The 18,872-nt window shown below is 40.0% G+C and overlaps 2 protein-coding genes across 20 annotated transcripts in view; both read right to left on the reverse strand.

The window, feature by feature from the left end:
• LOC310703246 (dystonin-like) overlaps positions 1–18,872 on the reverse strand; it is a 303,015-nt gene that overhangs the window by 118,472 nt on the left and 165,671 nt on the right. For 14 of the 19 annotated variants that reach the window (XM_083495364.1, XM_083495375.1, XM_083495374.1 and 11 more), the window contains 3 exons: positions 12,910–13,044; positions 8,696–8,784; positions 8,083–8,218 (listed from right to left, as the gene is read on the reverse strand). In XM_083495364.1, the coding sequence (XP_083351490.1) occupies positions 8,083–8,218; positions 8,696–8,784; positions 12,910–13,044 (360 nt within the window). Of the gene's footprint in view, positions 1–841; positions 977–1,297; positions 6,980–8,082; positions 8,219–8,695; positions 8,785–12,909; positions 13,045–18,872 lie in introns of all 19 variants that reach the window. The other 5 variants (XM_083495358.1, XM_083495371.1, XM_083495370.1 and 2 more) reach the window with 1 other exon arrangement.
• LOC310703319 (desmoplakin-like) lies at positions 13,127–17,614 on the reverse strand. Its single transcript, XM_083495613.1, has one exon. It carries the CDS (start codon positions 16,532–16,534, stop codon positions 14,720–14,722), a length of 1,815 nt encoding a protein of 604 aa, XP_083351739.1. The 5' UTR covers positions 16,535–17,614; the 3' UTR covers positions 13,127–14,719.

An 18,872-nucleotide genomic window follows, 5' to 3' on the forward strand; every position in this document is an offset into this window, starting at 1 on the left:
TTTAGGGAGAAGCACCATTAGTCCTAGAGATGGCTGGGAGACCTGAAATCCCCACCCAGCCATGCTGTTCATGGGCACTCAACAAGTCACTAGCCACCTCACAGGGCTGATGCAAGAATAAAATGGGGTCACCCCACCTAAAATTGCCCTGGGAAGCTTGGGAAATGGCCACACAAATGAGATAAATTAACCCTAGAACCCAACATACACATCTCTTTATTTTGCTATCTCTCATTCCCCACTCACCTACCACACTGCTCATATCATTTTCTATACTATGGCAATAGCTCTTCCTCCAACCACTGCTGCACCACCCCTTTCCTTCATCTCAGCATCCATCTATCCAGGGATACCTAAACTTTAGACATTGCCATGCTCAACATGCTCTCCTTTCTCTTCCTCCTATAAATTAGCAGGAAGGGACTACAAAATGCACGCACTACAGAGAGAGAATCACCCATGCAGAGAGTGTAATGTGTAGCCCAGGCCTGTAAATGGGATCTGTGGGGAAAGGACTCAAGAGTGTGCCGTTCCATTGATTTGTATTAGATGACAAATGGGTGCACATTTCTGTGCCTTTGGGTGAGAGAATTGTGGGGTGATGATCACTGGCTAATGTTAAGTATATTTTTTATGATTTGTCAAATAGATTTAGCATATTTATGAAAGATAATACATATTTAACTATACTCTTATTCTGATGACTTGTGTTTTGAGGGTCTTATGAGCTACCTTGAATATATTATTTTGCATGGAAGATCAGCATATAAAGAGACTTAGTACTAATGACATCTGACCTCACTATTTAACCTCGCTTTCTCTCTACAGATAAGAAGCTTACCTCTAACTGCTCAAGTTGTATTTTTAGGTCTTCCAGGTCATTACTGATGGGCTGCAGGTCATCCAAGAGAAATTTCATATCTTGAACCACTGTCAAATGTCTCCTCATATTCTCCAAGTACCAAGAGCATTGCTTCTGAAAATATTATTGTCATTTTAGTATAACTAGAACTTATCAACACAGTAGCAGAAAAACACTTTTAAAAACAAAAAGGATGGTGTGTGTTTCTTTAAAAAAAATGCCTAGAGATGCAATTTAAATGTTCATCTGTGATTCTACTATGATGTTAACCAGAGGACATTCAATTCCTTGTGATAGGTGATTCAGTGCATACTGGTAATATAGGTGCCATGTTTTGATTATGCTAACAAGCACAAGCACCAAAATGAACTAAATAAATTTTTCATTTGTTTTACGTGTCTTTACTTAAGACAAAAATTGTAAGTTGCTACTCACCATGCTCTTTGAATCAGGTCTTGGTCCAGAGTCCTCTGTTTCCAAGGTTTCAGAGAAGCTTTTTGGTTGCTGGTATGGCTTCTCGGGCTGAGGGTATCCTTTCGAACCAAGAGCCTTACTGAATGCTTCAGTACTCTCTCCAGCAGTTTCTGCTTTTAATCCTGATGAACTTGTAGTTTCTCTTGAGATGGGAAAGGCATGGTCATACTGAGAAGCGTTTTTCTCCTGCTCTCTTTCTGTCTGGGCCTTCATGTCCCTTGTCTCACGGGTGCTCTCATTTCTTTGACTGCAGTGGTCTTGTTTCAGTATATCGAGGAGGAGATCAGGACTTCTATTATCAAGCCAAATAGGTGGGTTAGAATTAGGTTCGTTTGCATGTATGCACAACGAAGCAGCCATTGAGGCACTTCTAGTATCCTCACTTCTATGTTGGACAGCAGATTTGGCAGGGTCCTCATTTTCCCAGTGTGTGCTATCAACCATTTTAAGTAAATTTTGCATTAAAGCTTTTGTGCCAATATAACTTAAAGGTTCCTCTTCCTGCTTGCAGTAAACATCTTTTATATTTCCTTTAAGTATTTTTGTTAAGCTTTCAGGTAATGTGGGAGGCACTTCAGGAAAAACAACTTCCTGATCACTGACTGGGGCAGAATTAGAAAGCATCACATCTTTTAGTGATTGCTGCATTTTTATCTGGATGCCATTTTGAGAGTAAGTAGGCTCATGGTCTAGAATGTCATCTTCCGTAGGCTTCCCCAAACTACTATTTTGAGTGACCTCTGCTTCATGTGCTTTCTGCTCATAGCTATTCTGGCTTTCATCTCTGGTGTCTAAAGTACTAGAAGAAGATCCAATTACACATGTATCTTCTCCAGAAGCTGTTTCATCAGCCTTGCTCCCTACTTTTCCAATAGCTTCAACACGCTCCATATTGTTGAAATCACATTTGTAGCTTTCATTATGAGACACCTTGGAATGAGCACTAGCCTCTTTACTAACTTTATCTCTTGTAGGTTCTGATACAACTGATGCAGGAAACAGCTGCTGTTTGGGGTGCAATTCTTTTAGGTGCTGTTTTCCCTCGCAGTTTCCACTTCCTGATACCACTAGTTCCTCTCTATTCTCTTCACTGTCTCTTTCACCTTCCTTTAGGTAAGATGAACCATTCTCTCTCATTGCTAAGATATCCTTGGCCATTATATCTTTCACACTTTGCTTTAAATAAGTAGAGAGGTCAAACCCCTCTACATAGTGCACTGATTCATCTTTAGCAATGTCATTGGAGTCTGTAACCAATGTGGGCTTATTTGAAGTTTGAGCAATACTTATTTTTTCATCATATGAGGCAGTAATTTCATAACCATTTTTAATAACTGATGAATAAGGCTCCCTAAGGCTTCCACTTGATTCCCGGATATGATCTTCCTTCAGAATGCACACTCCATTTTTATATTGTTTCAGTGCACCAATTTCTACTTGACTATGTGGCACACTGGTAGATGCTTGTTTTCCATTATCTACTTCTTGTCTTTTCTCACAATTCAAACATGGCATTGATATATCATCAAGAATTTTAGCTTCCCTGTGTTCAGCATGTAAGTTTCTTTGAGAAGGTATATCAGACTTGGCACTAATATTTTCTGTTCCAATTGCGTCTTCTGATGTTGCACCATTGCTTATGCTTAATTGGGAGGTTTGACTGTTCTGTAACGCAAGGTTGTCTTGCATGAAAGGGTCAGAAGCCTGTTCTGTTTCTTGCTGGCTTCCCTCTTTACTTTTACATGGTAGGTCCTGAATGTTTTCTTTAACAACATCAGCTAAATTTTGATATTCATCAGCACTGTAGCTTTCAGGGCACCGTAAACCATTGTTTCCTGTTGCCTCTGAAAGTGCAGACACCTGGACCCCAATGTTTTTATCATGGCACTGAGAGTAATGCATTTCCAATACCTCTTCATCTTCATAATCTGTCTCTTCGTAAGTATCATAATCAAAATCCACATAATCATAACCTTCAAAATCATCCCCACTGTCACTATCACCATTATCGCTACTGCCATTCTCATCACTATTGCCACTGCCATCATCATCACTGTCATTATCCATACATATGCTTTCATGTTCACTCTCAGAGTCATCTTCTTTTGTTTTAATGCCCTTGTGCTCACCCCTTTGCATTTTAGCTTCATCCAACTTTTCCAGGCAGCTGTCAATCTCTTTACTTTCTTCCCTTTCTTTTTTCTGACCATTATTTTCTATATCTCTACTGCTTTCTGCTTTGTCTTCTAGAATTGTGCCTAGTAGCCTTGCATTGAATGCTGCCATATTTATAATTTCAAGTGTATCAGAGTCACTCGTTTCACTAAAGCACAGAATGCATTCTTCTTCCTTACTTAGGTTGCCCATGGAAGATTTTGCTTTTTCTTGCAACTCGTCTGCTACTCCATTGATGGCTACTGCACTGTGGACGAGCTCTGGAGTAGCATCTTCTTTAACAACAGAGGATTCACCCTTGTTTATTCTGCCTGAGCTATAAACTGTACCACTGATATGATCAATTTGCGGAGCATCACAGGCTTCACTGCGATCTTTATGTTGAGTTGGATCACAAGGATCTTCTGACTGAGTACTATGTTCTCTTTTATGCAACAGCTCAGATTGCTTGCTGTTATTGCCTTCCAGAACTAGCGAGCCACATTCAAATGTTGACTTGCTGTCATTCACAGGTGGTTCATCATGCTTCATACTAGCACTGACTTCCAGAGGTGATGTGGACTCACTATCAGTATTGTTTTTAATGGATGATCCATCAAGAGTGTCAGTAGTGACTTCTACTGGGAGCCCAGCATTTGTATCAATGGAATCCTTGAGTGGACATCCAGCATGAGTAATAGCACCGTTTCTCTGAATTGGTCCAATATATTTATCTACAGTATGATATTCCAACAGTGCAATGCCATCAGAACTGGTATGGTCATCAAGCAAAGATACACTACATATATTAGCCTTATCTATGGGTTGTTCTCCATCACTGATATTCATCTGATTTTCTACAGGTTGCCCACTTTCAGTCTGTTCTTCCTGTAATAATCCATGGATCAAATTTACAGTGTCTTCCAGGAGGGAATCACCATTAGAAGTATTTTCTAGGACTGACATGCTATAGTTATTGGTGCAATCTTCCAGTAACTGACTGTCATGTGTATGCACTCTAGTTTCCAATGGTAATGCATCTTGTATGCTGGTGTAGTTTTCCAATAGACAGCCAGCAAATTTATTAGCATGGTCTTCCAATTGTGAATTGCCACAGCTATCTGTAATGTCTTCTCGTGGTGGCCTATCATTCATATGAAGACATGCACCATGCATTATGGAGTGGTCTTCTAATGGCAACTTGCCATTCCTATCATCATTGTTATGCAATATTGGGGTGACATTCGTTTCCGCTTGCAATACTCCACTCTCATTACAAGTCTCTAATTCTTTCTTAGTGCGTTCATTTAAACATTTTTGGTCAGGTTCTATACTAGTGTATAAACTATCCTGAAAGTCATCTTTTACCTCATCTTTCACCTCATTTTTCTTCATTAGCATAATGCCTTCTTCAATCTGCAAAACCTGAGGCATGCATTTTTGCAGGCTGTTGTCCATGAGATGTGAAACGTTAGTGCTTGCTTGAGCTTTCTCATCTTTCTTAATAGCTGAAGAATAATTTGCATCCAAAACACTACTGAAGATGCCTGGGGAGTCGTTTTCACTCCCCTTAATGTTCTCCCCCTCTACTATGCAAATGTTATCTTCATTTACTATTGGAGGAAGGTGTCCTTGTGAACAGTTTGAAACAGATGTTTTCATTTCAGCATTTTCAGCGTTTGCTTGGTCAGTTAAATTTTCATACACTTCCACTGGCATTTGTTCTGGAAGTTTCAGTAAACTTCCAAGTGCATTTTCTTTTTCAAGATTTTGACCTGGATTGATTTCCTTTCCAGATCTATTTGTGACACATTCTGACTGCTCTGAAGCACGAGCCACAATATGAAAACCATTTCTCCCTGAGACTATGTCCTTCTGGTGATCTTTACAAAATGCCTCCCTCTTATTGCTGCTGGATATATTTTGAATACTTGTATCTTGTTCTGAAACATTGCTAGTGATATCACTAAACATTGCCCCTTTGGGCTGTTGCTCAATATGTTGTGCTTTTGTGTTTAAACACAATTGCCCCTCAGTCTCATTTGTATTATTTTCAGAACGACTGCAACCCATTAACAGGCTGACTGTTTCATTTAAGTCACCACAATGCAACAAAAGCCTCTGTCCGGTGTTCGCATCCATACAACTATTTATCATTAGGTAAGACATGAATAGCTTTTGAGTTTGTTCCGAGTGGCAAGGTATGGGCTCACTGGTGTCAGAAGTGTTTACATCCTTTCCATCAGCATGTTGGTTGGATGCCTGGAGTTCACAAGACGAGAGCCATCTTGCCGCTTTTTTCAAAGGCAATGGTATATCTTCCACATTAGGCATTTCATCAGGTAGGGTAACACTATTCAAAATTGATGAAGTGTTGCTTTCTATGACTCCCTGCTGGGCTGCATCATCCAGGCTGATCACTTCACAAGTTTCTGGAATATAGAGTGCTGCTATTTTTTGCCGCCCCTTTAGAATTTTGCAGGCCTGCTCATTAGTGATCATGCCTTGATGCAAAGATGTAGATACAGGAAATATTTCCCCACTATGTGGCCAGATGAGTCCAATGAAGCCTCGTTGTGCCTGTAGTACCAGCAAGGCACTACTAGAAGAGATCAGGTTGCACTGCACAGCTTCATCTACAGACAAACGTTTTGATGAATTTTGACACAGGATCCCACCTGTCTGAAGCTGATGAGTCAAAATAGCACAAGCAGCATCCTGGTCAATAACCCCTTCTCTCATTGCTTCTTCAACAGTCATTCTGTGTCCTGTATCAGGATGAATTATGCCGCCAGAAAGCAGCTGGGCACCTAATAGCCTGAACATGGTCTCCTTCTCTATGAGTCCTTCATGAGCTGCTCTCAAAATAGTTATCTTCCTTCCACATTTTAGTGTTATTTTGCCTCTTTCTTGAGGGGTCACAGGCAAGAGCCTCAAGCCTGTTTCTCTATGTACTACAGTTCTTTCAAGCAATTCCTCAAGGGTTATCTTCTCTGCAGTGTTGGGGTCAATAAGGTCTTTGCTCATGTCACGTCTTTCCAGGAGTTTAGTGTATAATGCTGCAGAGATCAGATTCTTCTGAAAAGCTCTGTGCAAAGTCAGCTGTTCTCCCGTGGCTGGTATCATTAGGTGTCCTCTGGAAAGCTGAATCTCAAGAATTTTAATAGCAAGAGGTTCTGAAATTAAACCCTGTTCCAAAGCAGCTACAACTGGGAGTGCTGCTGATTGCAATTCTGAAATGACCATTTTAGCATTCTGTAAACCTTGTAGTTGCAATACAGCTTGGTGATCGACAAGTTCATGGGCTTTGGCTTCTTCAAGGTCAAAACTTCTTCCCAAGGCTGGTGAAATTATATCTGATAAAATGAGCTGGCTCTGAAGTAACTGAATTCCGGTTTCATAGTCAATAAGGCCTTTATAAATTGACTGCAAGACTGAAAACATCTCTCCAGTTGTTTGATCAATAATGCCAGCTATGACTTTATCCTCCTAAAAGTGAGTATAAAAATATGAATTGTCAGCATTTTATGAATGGTAAATGATTAATACTTTGAATTTTAATATATGTACAATATAAAGTCACTTACTTACCAGAGTTCCACCCAAACTGTGAATGTTAGCAGTTCAATGCAGAAGTGATGTCAGTGATTCAACAGCACACGGTGTGATAAAAGATTGAAACACAACATGCATCGGTAAACCAAAAGTCTATGCTCTGCATACATCAAGAGGGTTAGTGGAAGATAAAATAGTAGATGACCGCATAGTGAGCAAAAAAGACACGTACCTGAAAGGCAAACTGTCATGCTATCTATGTGCTTTGTGAGAAGTTAGCATATATGGAGAAAACAGTATGTGGTACAAAAACACACATGCTATTCATGTTTACAGCATACAGCACTTTTACATAGACACCCAAACACATAAGGATCAAGTATTGTAGCTACTTAAATACACTGCAACTGTGTTGTATTAAAAGTCATCAATTGGGAACAACATTTAAGAAGTATGTGCAGAATAGTCTTTCTTTGCATATACTCTCAGGCATTTTGTAATGCCTTCCAAAGGCAGTGTCAAACGTAATAGATCTTAAAGTATTATCTCACAGTTAATGTGACTATAAACTCCAAACGATGTACCCAGTTGAAATTTAATGAACTTCGGAAATATGGCATACTTCCTGAAATACTTATCGGAGAGCATATAGAAGAGTAGAGAGGCTGTGGAACTTCCACGTGGTGTCATGTTTCTGAAGTACAGACGTTTGACAGAATTCAAAGTATGGCTTTTAAAAAGAAGGGTTAAGTGATGTTATGATTCTATGCTCTTAGTTCATGCAAGACACAAGGTATAAAAGCCTGTTCATATACAACTTTCCACTTGTCCATTTATAGACATTCAGCTATAATTCTAATTCCACAAACCGATTGAAAGCTGTCATTCATTTAGTTCTGATTTTCTTTGTGTGATACACACAATTCGGTGAGGATTTTTGTTTTTGTTTTTAGTATTCATACAAAATTCCAAAACCATGCAAGATTCAGAAAAGCATATATACTACAGCCAACACCATAACTCAAACTGTTGACTACCTTTTCATCCATGTTTTCATTATCTGAATCTTGTTCCTGCTGCAACTGCTTCAAATCTTCATTGGACAACAGTTTATAACCTTCTTGCAGGGACCTCACGTGGTTTTCCATTTCATTTTTCTCTTCATCTGTCATTCTTTTGGGAGGGGGAACAGAAGATGTGGATGGAAGTGCTAGCAATTTCTAAACATTAGTTGTTCTCTCAAGTAATAAACATATAGGGTGGAATTCAACATCATGCTATGAAGACCTGTTCTAGCAGATCTGGAGAAAAGGTTTGCTTTGTAAGCTGATAACTTGGCAGTGGTGGCGAGTCATATGGGCAGTTATTCCCAGGGATACATTGCTAACAAGCTGTGCAATTATTAGTACCACCATTAATTAATGCAAACATTCTGCTTTAGTTGAATTAAGTGAGGTGCCATATATAATGTAGAAGGGGCAGTACCCACCCACACCCCATTGTTTCAGATTTCATATAAGAACTCCTGAAACTAGAGGACATCTGTTGCCTGCAACTGATTTTATATATAGAATGGCTGAAACTCGTCCTCAACACAAATTCTGAAAGGGCACGACTAATTTTAAAATGCAATAATCACAATGAACCTACTTATCACCATGCTTCGCTAAAAACGTCTGTGTTGTTTGCAAAGCTTCTGATATCTGTTCTTTCTTGGTTAACAGTTCGTCAGAAGATATCTGGAAAAAGGAGGAAAATATGTTCACAACTGCATTCTAGAAATAAAATAAAAAAGGGGGTTGGGGTAAGAAATGTACATAAAAGGTAAAGCAAAAAGTTGAGAAAGGAGTGAGCATTTCAGGAACATTATCAAGGGCATAATGGGTGGTATCCAGCGATGTATGAACAGTGTTCTGCTTGTGCAAGGAGACTTCCCGTTCCTCACCTTGCATGGTCCCCCAACCCTCTGAAACAGATTTTGAGGGTGCACAGGGAGTTGCAGGGGAGAGGGGGTGGCAAGTCTATTTATTCTTTTGCATACCACCCTTCATCCATAGATCTCAGGGCAGTTCGCAGTATGAAAATACAAGATAAAAACACAAAATAGCCTATTGTATGAAGGGAAGTCTTTTGAGCACGTGTGACAGCAGCATCAGGTACAACCCAATGTATCTTTAATAACAGCAATAGCCTATATTGCAAATCCATTTTTAGCCAACTTGTCCCTTATTAATGAGCCATAAAGACTCATTAATGGTTATGAAACACTAAGGTTGTGTTTATAGATTACTGGGAACATGAGAACCGTAATTAATTTCAGGTATAAATACAGACAGGTATAAATACGGACACTACTAAAAATATTTGTTAAGTGACCTTCTTCAAAACTTTTGTCTAAACTGCTCTGGTCTTTGTTTCCGACCAGATGTTGTTGAACTGCAACTCCCATCAGCTCCAGTAGGAATGGATAATGGCCAGGGATACTGGAGGTTGTAGTTAGGAACATATGGGAGGACCAAATGCTTACCAAGTTGCTTTAGACAGTTTGTAAAGAATCAACTACTAGATTAAGAACAGCCTTGATACGTGAAGTTACTCCCTCACAGGATGTCTTGCAACCAAAGATGTCTATGCAATTTCCAAGCTATCGTTTTCAGTATTTTAATAAGTTAAATCAACTACCTCACTTAACTTCCTTTGTGGATTTTGTGTGAATGGTATAGTTACCCAGGATACTGATCTTTTATTCTCAAGTATTTCCAAACCAGGAGTTCTCAAACAATATTAAATGCAACTCTCCATATATCAAGGAAAAAGTTATAGCTTGCCAACTCTAACCAGAGCTGAAAATGTGGATGAGCCTTATACACACACACCATATTTTTCAACCATGAGGGTTCCCAATTCTTAAGTGTATCCCTGCTTTCTCTTATCCCATAGAACTGACAGAAGTGAAACTAATCAGATCAATTCTGGTCTAGTCTATTTCAGATTTCTTTTTTGAAAGTCCTACATGGGGTGCATAGTATATGGATACAGGGCATGGAACCATGCTTTCATATACTAAATTAAAATGCAACAGTCACCTTGTTATAATAGTTCCAAAATTGTTCTGAGTACTGGAAGAAGGAAGTCTTACTCATTGTGAGCACCACCCAATAACTGCTCACAGAAGTCACGTGAAAATGTTCTGCTGGTGCACACAATCTCTGCACCTTGGAGCTACTATATACTACGATGGATACAGATATTCAAGATACTCCCCTTACAAATGCTATTTAGCATACTAGGTAAGCCACAATTTACAGAAACTAGACAGAAAGAAAAAGATTGCCATGTGATACAGGTGGCCCATTTTAACCTAATGGTTAAGAGGGAATGCAAACCCAGTGGTTTAAAACTGCTTCTTGGTAACTTAAAAAATTCCTTCCAGTAGCACCTTAAAGACCAACTAAGTTAGTGTGCATGCACACGAAAGCTCATACCAAGAACTAACTTAGTTGGTCTTTAAGGTGCTACTGGAAGGAATTTTTTTTTATTTTGACTATGGCAGACCAACACGGCTACCTATCTGTTCTTGGTAACTGTACATTATGACGATGAGGCGGATTTCAGTAAGTGGCTTTTTTGTATCTATAAAAAACTGCAAGCAAGGGCTTTTCTAACGAAAATATAAAAGTGTTTCGTTGTTTGGTGCTAAGTTTCTCTGGAAATCATACAATTAAATGCACCAAAAGATATGTGTCAATTTCCCAGGCAGTTTGTACTCGTCTGCAAGCTTTTTCTTTCACAAATTGCCAGGACAGGAAGCCCAATTCAGAATGGAACCGTGGTGAGGTGGATGGGGGGGAGGGGCAGTCTTTAACCCTTTGTCTCATGCTGGGACCCTGATTTGGATCTCACCACGTGTCTACAATTTGCAGGAGGGGGGGGACATCTGTCCGTAACAATGGGAGATCTTTTCCTCCAATGCAAATTCCACATACTGGGGGTCCCCCAAGATCAGGAACATAGCAGGGGCAACAGGTTAAACTCCACCCACAGCCTGGGTTCCAGATCTAGATTGCCCACCGATAGTCCTGGCATTTTTTGGAAGCAGCAGCTTGCACTCAAGGACAAACTACGCTGAGTAATGTCATGTGTAGCATTTTCTCCATGTGTTTAATATGCATGTGGACACATGCATTTCCAGTTATATTAGGCACAACACAAGTATGAAAGACTGAAGAGTTTCTTGGTATCATGCAATGGGGCCAGTAAAATATTGTATCATTTAAGTTCTTCAAATTACTTGCTGGTACAGGGCTGACTGCAGATTTAAAGGGTTTGGTTCGGACATTAACTCTTGGCGGATGTGAGATTTCAGGTTCCTACTCAGCCTCCAATACTCCAATATGCCCCCACCTCCACCCCTTATTTGAATACAGTGTGACATTTGGAAATGGGGTGGGGGGGGTAAATATAATAAACTTAAATTGTGTGATTGATACTCCCTAATAAATTGGGGGAAGCAATGTGATTTGGGCCTATAATCATTGGGTTTTATGAAGTCCCTGGAGTTTCCAAGGTAGTAGTGGCCCTGAGAATGCCCCCTTGTGCCCATGAAGAATCTGATACACACCCTGTCTCACTGCCCCCTTCATCATGAGGTCCCCTCTTGAAACATCAATGGAGTTGAAGGAGGAAACAAGAAGAGTCATTCTCTTTCCCATTTCCTCTGTTAGTTCTACAGGCTCAATTCAGCACCTGATTAGGTGGGAAACGGGGATGGCTGAAAGTAAGAAAATGGGAGTGGCCAGTGGGAGAAAGTGGGGAGGCTACAGGAGTCAGGAAGTGAGGGAACAATCCCTTCCAAACTGTTTTTAAATTTCTCCTACCGAACCACCATCAAATCACATGTCACATCTGTTGCCATTGACTAAACCATGAAAATCATGGATCTGGTGCCATTTGCGACTGACGCGAACAACAGAGCTTTGTGGCTGCCGACTGCAGGAGATCCCTGCAAAACCATCACTAAATCGTGTGCCACCTCTTCGTCTACTCTGATAGTTTTGCTGTGATCCTCTGTAAAAAGTGTGAAAATACATGAAGAGCAGTGCTTTGGATACAGATTTCTGTGATATTAGCAAACGCCAGATTTGTGATTTTTAATATAGTCTATTTCTGTAAGCTTTCATCTGATAGGTTTTTGTGGGCAGCATCCCATGTAAACTCATGCAAATTCAAGAGGATTGTTTCTATTCTACCAGACAAACTTTTACCTAGAACCCATGTAAAAGAACTAAGGGGGGGGGTTAGCATGTGCTGACCTGGAAGAGATTAAAAAACCAAATGGATCATACCCATAGTACACACTCTATGAATTCTGAATGGGCCTCAAAGGTTGACAACTCCTGTAACTTATAAAAAAATTATACCTCCATATTAACATCCAGAGGACTAGCCAGGAACACCTGGTGGGAAAGGAATGAAGGTATTATCATTTCCCATCATAAGTAGGGAATATTATTGTCCAAACACTGTTTCTCCTTTTTGTCTTGAATGTAGTCTTTCAGGAAAAAACACCCATGTATCAGTTATGTAGTCTGGTGAATTTAAATAAAAACACTAGTATGTAAATTATATTTGTTCTTAAGCACTTTAAAGTGAAGGTTGTATCCAATGCCAGCCCTACTCAGAGCAGACCCATTGATATCAATAGGCATGACTGACTTAGGTCCAGGAAGTTCAATGGGTTTTCTTTGAGTAAAATGTAAGCTGAATACAATGAAATGTTCTTGTGCCACATTTGGCACTTTAAAGACAAAACAACACTGTGTCATGCATCTGGTAGCATCTATTCTCAAGCAGTGTTTTAATACCTGTTTCTTAGGAGAATCTGCTTTTTCAGACTTTTCTCCTCCGCCTTTGCCGAGGCTCTTGGTGATGTTTGAAACCCATTTCAGTAAGTCCCCAGCTTTTTCGACGTGTTCTTTCTTCTCCTCTTCCACTGACTTCTGATGAACAATGTGCATTGCAAATATATATATATATTTAAAATTGTAGGTATATTAAGGTTACAGCCAACCCAAAAAACAGTTACACCGTCAAAAATTTTATTGTGGAAGATGCCAGATAATGAGCTTTATTTTTACTTTCTTTCTTTTTTATCCCCATTACCGCAGTCATTCTTATGCATGCTTTTTTTATATAAAAAAGGTAAACAATAATAAAAAAGTAATTGAAGTAATTAATTCAAAACATCTGAAAAAACTAAGATAGCCATTATGATACATATAAACACATTCATATACATAGATGATGGAACTCACATTACAGAAACCTCCCAGCCACCACTGCACAAGTCAAATCTAAGCAAGGGTTTGCCAGGAAAAACACTCTAAATCTCAGCCTTTGCATTAGATGTACACCCAGTTCTAGATTATCATGTTGTTGAAGATGACAATGAAATTCAATAACATACTTCAATCCTGTGCAATTAACATAGCATCTTACATGTTTCTCCTGAGAAGGAAAATTACTAATTTTGTAGCCAACTTTATTGCCAATTTCAGGTTTAAGTTTAATATGGTTTTTTTTAATGTAAAGAATAATGTAGTAGAAGGAAAACCAGAAAAATAATAATCATGTAACAGAAGTCTATCATTTTCTCTGAAATTTCCAGTGTCACTGAGAATCTTATCTCCATGTAACTTGGGCTGCAATGCTATCCCCACTTAAGGACTCCAACCCATTAAATTCAGCAGGACTTTCTTCAGAGTAGACATGGGGAGCACTGTGCTGTTACAAAGGCGTAACCGCCACCTAACACAGAGAGGCTTGCTTCCATGTAAACATGCCGTTAGAAGAATATCCAGTCTTTATGACAGAACCCACACCACAGTAAACTTTGCACCGGCAAGCAAGCATCCTGTCAAATCTATTTATGATATTGCATATCATTCTACACAAATATTCAAGTGCCACTGACTTCAATGGGAGGGTTTACATACTTAGCTCCCTGTTTAACTTTGGCGGAATCAATGGAGATAGCGCAGTCAGTGGAGCATGAGACTCTTAACCTCAGGGTCATGGGTCTGAGCCCCGCGTTGGGCAAAATATTCCTGCATTGCAGGGGGTTCGACTAGATGACACTTGTGGTCCCTTCCAACTCTAGATTTTTTTTATTTATTTTTTTTGCAGGATAGTATTGCATCATACACTGATATAAATGCAAGAGGGCATATTGTTTCACTTCTGAAAATTTCCCAAGAGCAGCTGGAATGGCAAAAACAACAACTCTGCAACACATTGCTACCACAATGATCCCAGTTAGCAAGCTGCTAATGCCATTTATACAACATAGAGGAACAATTCAGGGATAGTTTTAAGTACATTCAGGTCCTAATGATTTCAAGGAGAACTAAAGCATTAGCTTAAATTTCCACCAAAATCAATGGGGCATAGAAGTGCTTAACTCTTATCAAATTGTGCATCATAATTACAAGCATGGAGCAACGTTAAATCTACTGTATGCTGAAAACTATACATAAGCAAACTCAAAATGCTTTGTTCTGCTTAGAAATCAGCCAGGAACCCTATTTTACAACCCAATTAAATCATAGGGAATCATTTCCATGAGCCAGATGGTTTAAATTACTGCAGGCCAATTTAATAACTTCCATTGTTAAATTATGACTGTGAGGAAAAATACAGACTAGAAATTCCTGAGGAAATGAGCTCAGCTGCTTCTAGCAATCGTAGCCCTGTGTGGCAGTCAAAAACTGCATTATCAAGGGCTTCTTTATACGTCAATTTCTTCTTTGTCTTGGGACACGTAATACCTTTTAAGTAGAATTTGTCATTTTTCATCTTTGTAGCAGTGACGGCATCAATAATGCCCCTTTTAATAGCTTCTTCCATCGATAATCTGCAATGAGACTTGGGATCTATCAATCCACCAGTCAGATGTTGATACTCTAGGCAGCGAGTGCCCATTTCTTTCTCTAGGACATTTGTGTTCATTGCTTCAACGGCTGACAGAACACTCTTTGTTACAGGGTGAATAATCCCAGTAAAGACCAGTTCACACTGCTGGACGTGCTTAGCAGACGCCTCATCAATCAGCTCCCTTTGCAAGGCCTCTGCCACACTATATCTCTTCCCAGTAAAGGGATCAATTATACCTCCCGTACTTGCTTGTGCTTCAAGGCACCTCAGCGCTGTGGTTCTCTCCACTAGGTTTTTGCGAGCAGCTTTCAGAAGAGGCATTCTCTCATTTGTCTCGGGCAGCCAGACACCAGCAATGGGGCTGTTGACATCTGTGCGTGGTTTAGAATTGCTCAACAAAACATCCGCAAGCTCGCTGGCTGTGATTTGCCCTTCCTTGTATTGACTGACCAGCATTCTATCAACTTTGCCATCAGTTAATGCCTCGTCAATGTTGAACTGCATTCCAGTTTTTAGGTCTGTCAGCACAAGGTAAGAATTTCCATGGTGATCAAAGCATGTGGATTCTTTCCACTGAAATTCTTGCCCTGACAGCTGGAGGTAGGTACTTTTGTCTATCAGGGACTTTTTATAAGCCTCATAGGAGGTCATTTCTGCTCCAGTTGTAATATCTACCACAGATATTTTATGAATTTTTTCAGCAGATGGGGTGGTTATTTTTCTCTCCCCAACAGGGAGCAGGAAGCATTTGCTTCCGATATCAAGTAAACACAGCTTCAGCAAATCATTATAATACATGGCTTGCCTATTATTTGGATTCTGGAAGACTTTTTTATTACTGGAATGTTCATATATAAATTTCAGGACGGTGTTGTTCAGCAAGCCCAGCTGGACCGCAACTTCAGGACGCACACGGACACTTCTCACAGGGTCAATAATACCTCCACTTGCTATCTGAGCTTCAATAAAACTTTTGCCTTTCTGCCTTTCAAGGATTCTGGTTTCAATTGCTTGATAAACAGACAGCTTTTTCCCAGAAAATAGATATCCTAAAACTGCCTTTTCTGCCTCAAGAAGCCTGCTTTTGTATTCATGATCTACAAGTCCCTTGGCAACTGAATCATCAACAGAGTATTTCTGACCTGCTGTGGGGTCAATGATAAAACCAGTGGCAGCCTGGGCTTCAAGCAGTGCTAACACAGATGCTTTTTCAATTATTCTCTGCTTAGCTGCAGAAGCAAATGAGACCTTCCCTTTACTAGATTCAATATACAACCCAGCTATTGCAGTAGGCTTAGTCAAAAAATTCTCAAGATTTTTTTGAACCTCAGCAATGGCCTTCTTTCCTGAATGAAGCTGTTCAGCTGTGCTCAGGTCTAGAAGTTTAACTTCAATCAACTGCTTGGCAGTTACATCATGCCGGAGACCTTGAAATTTGATATTATCATATTCAGAGGGGATCAGAGCAACCTCCTTGGCTTGCTTTTCCTCTAAGATGGCACTGATCTTTGATAAATCTTCATTTTGGAGATTCTGTAAATAGGAATTGTTTGACATAATGAAGGATACTGTACTTAGAAAATAGCATCAAGTTATTAATCTAGCCCATAAACAGGGAGAGGGGGAGAGATGCAGAATCTGAACAGCAAACACTAAGAATCAGCAAACTTTATTAACCCTGGCAATATGGAATTTGGTTTGAGAAGGAAAGTGGGATGGAATGACAGCAAAGTGTAAAAAGAGAAACTATCTCTTAGCAATATCATCACCCTTCTAATTGCAAACTCAGGTGGTGAATGAAGGCAGGAAATCCCCAAGATTCACAGAAGCACTATATATTAAAACCTAAGGGGGCAAAACCAAACAAACCCTCAAAGGAGACAATGCTCAGAGCATGCTCAGTAGCTATGGAATACAGAGTGCAGCTGGAAAAGAAAAACAAAACACAGCGTGGGAAGAGTGGAATGGCCAGTTTGGAGGGAACTGCTGAGAGAACCCTGAACAGGGTCACTCCTTTGGGCGAAATGAGAGACTGCACCTTTTTGCTCCAAGTACCACTTTAAAAAATCTAATGCGGATGTGAACAACTTGGATTTGTGAATTTCTTTCTTCATTCTAGGAAGCCAGGCCTGTTGTATGTGCAGTACAATACTAAAGAGAGATCTTGGACTTCTGTAGGCCACAAAAAAATCATTCGGCAGTTGGATGGGGAGCTTTTAAGGTTAGATGTGCACTTTTTGCCTCTACCTCATGCCTTGTTGAAATCATAGGGTGTGGGGACAACTGTGGGCAGAGAATGGTGTAAAGACACATCATTCTGCCTGCTGCGTTTATCCGGCAAACACCATTTTGCAGAGAAGTGTGCTCTTCGGTATGTAGGGCCCCCTCTTTTAAACAAATGGGGAACCTTTTGGTGGGTGTTGGTGGGTGAAATTTTTGCTTCCACACATGCAAGCAACTTCTGCATCTGCACAAAAGTCTTGGGGTTATAATGCGGATTGATGCGTGCCAGATGTAAGAAAGTGTTCGATATCAGATAAGATGAAAACATAGAAATAGAACAGAAAAGCAATGAAGATTGCAGGAGAACAGAAAGTTGTAACAACAACACCCAAGCAATATCAAATGCCATCAAATGTGCCATGTACCTCCAATGGATGCAGGCGCTTCCCTAAGCCCACTTCATAACTCTCTTCAAGCCTGGAACTGAGGAGTTTGCCGTCTCTCAATTTATCTATTTCTGAAATTCTTGTGATAGGGTTGCTCTTATCAACCGTTATCTCAAACTCTGTGCTTGTCTGGGAAACATATTCGGCATAGGACTGTTGACTTATTCCATTTTCCAGTTGGTGGGTTACTCCGGACAACTGGAATGGCTTCTCTCGTTGCAATGAATCAGTGGCAACTGTTTGCAACTTCTGTGCAACCAGCGGTTCAGATTTGCAACTTGAGCCACTTAGGTGTCTCCTTCTTAATAAAGGAGATGTGGTCGTACAGAGGTTAATATGTTCAAAATCTCTTGGGGAGGTGTCTCCCAAGTAACTAAACCCATTTCCCTTCCACCCAAAGTCTAACTGGATGTTCCTTTTGTTGATCTCATTCTGAAACCAACGCAGCTGATTGCCGTGATCTCTTTTCTGCAGGTCTATTTGGTGCTTCAAGTTCTCTACTGTCCGCCTCTGCATTTGCAACTCTTCTTCCATTTTGCGGTATTTCTGCACATACTCCATTTCTGCATGCTTGCCTTGCTGAAGCTGCTCACGGGATTTCTGAAGTCTGTCTTGCAGGTCTTCAATTTGAAGTTTATACATTCTAATGTTGTCTTGAGCCATGTGGTTTTCTTGCTGCAGGGTGATGCATTCCATCCTGATACCAGATATGTCATTTTCCGCTATGTTGTGAGTTTCCAAGAGTTTTTCAAATTTCTTCCTAAACTCTTCCGCAGAATGCTTGAACGCAATTGATTCTTCCTGAAGTAAAGCCACATTTTGGCGTGCCATTTGTTCCTCCAAGGTCTTCTGATGCAAGTCATCTTGCAGCTTCTTCATCTTGCTATTGAGCTCATGAATATGGGACTGCTGCTGCTGGACCTTCTGCTCGTTCATCTTCATTTCCATAGTGAATGTGCTCATCTGAGTACGTAGATTTCTTATTTCCATCTCTGCATTCATGTTATAAGCATTGTCCCTGTCACATTTCTGCTTAAATTCACCAGCTAATTCTTTTGCTTTTATTAGCTCATCTTCTAATCTCTTGATGTGATCCAAGTGCTCCTGCTCAAGTATTATCTGTTTGTGCAGTTGTTCATTTGTGATACGTAGTTGCTCTTTGAAACCTTCAGCCAGGGCTTTTAATTCATCATTTTTTCTGTCAATAATTTGTCTTTCAAGAATTA

Source organism: Podarcis liolepis (genome assembly GCF_965112155.1).
Source record: "Podarcis liolepis genome assembly, chromosome: 3".
Lineage (NCBI taxonomy): Eukaryota > Metazoa > Chordata > Lepidosauria > Squamata > Lacertidae > Podarcis > Podarcis liolepis.

Bases quoted from the DNA above. Each gene is read 5' to 3' on its own strand.
- LOC310703319 (XM_083495613.1), bottom strand. From the start codon at position 16,534: ATGTCAAACAATTCCTATTTACAGAATCTCCAAAATGAAGATTTATCA.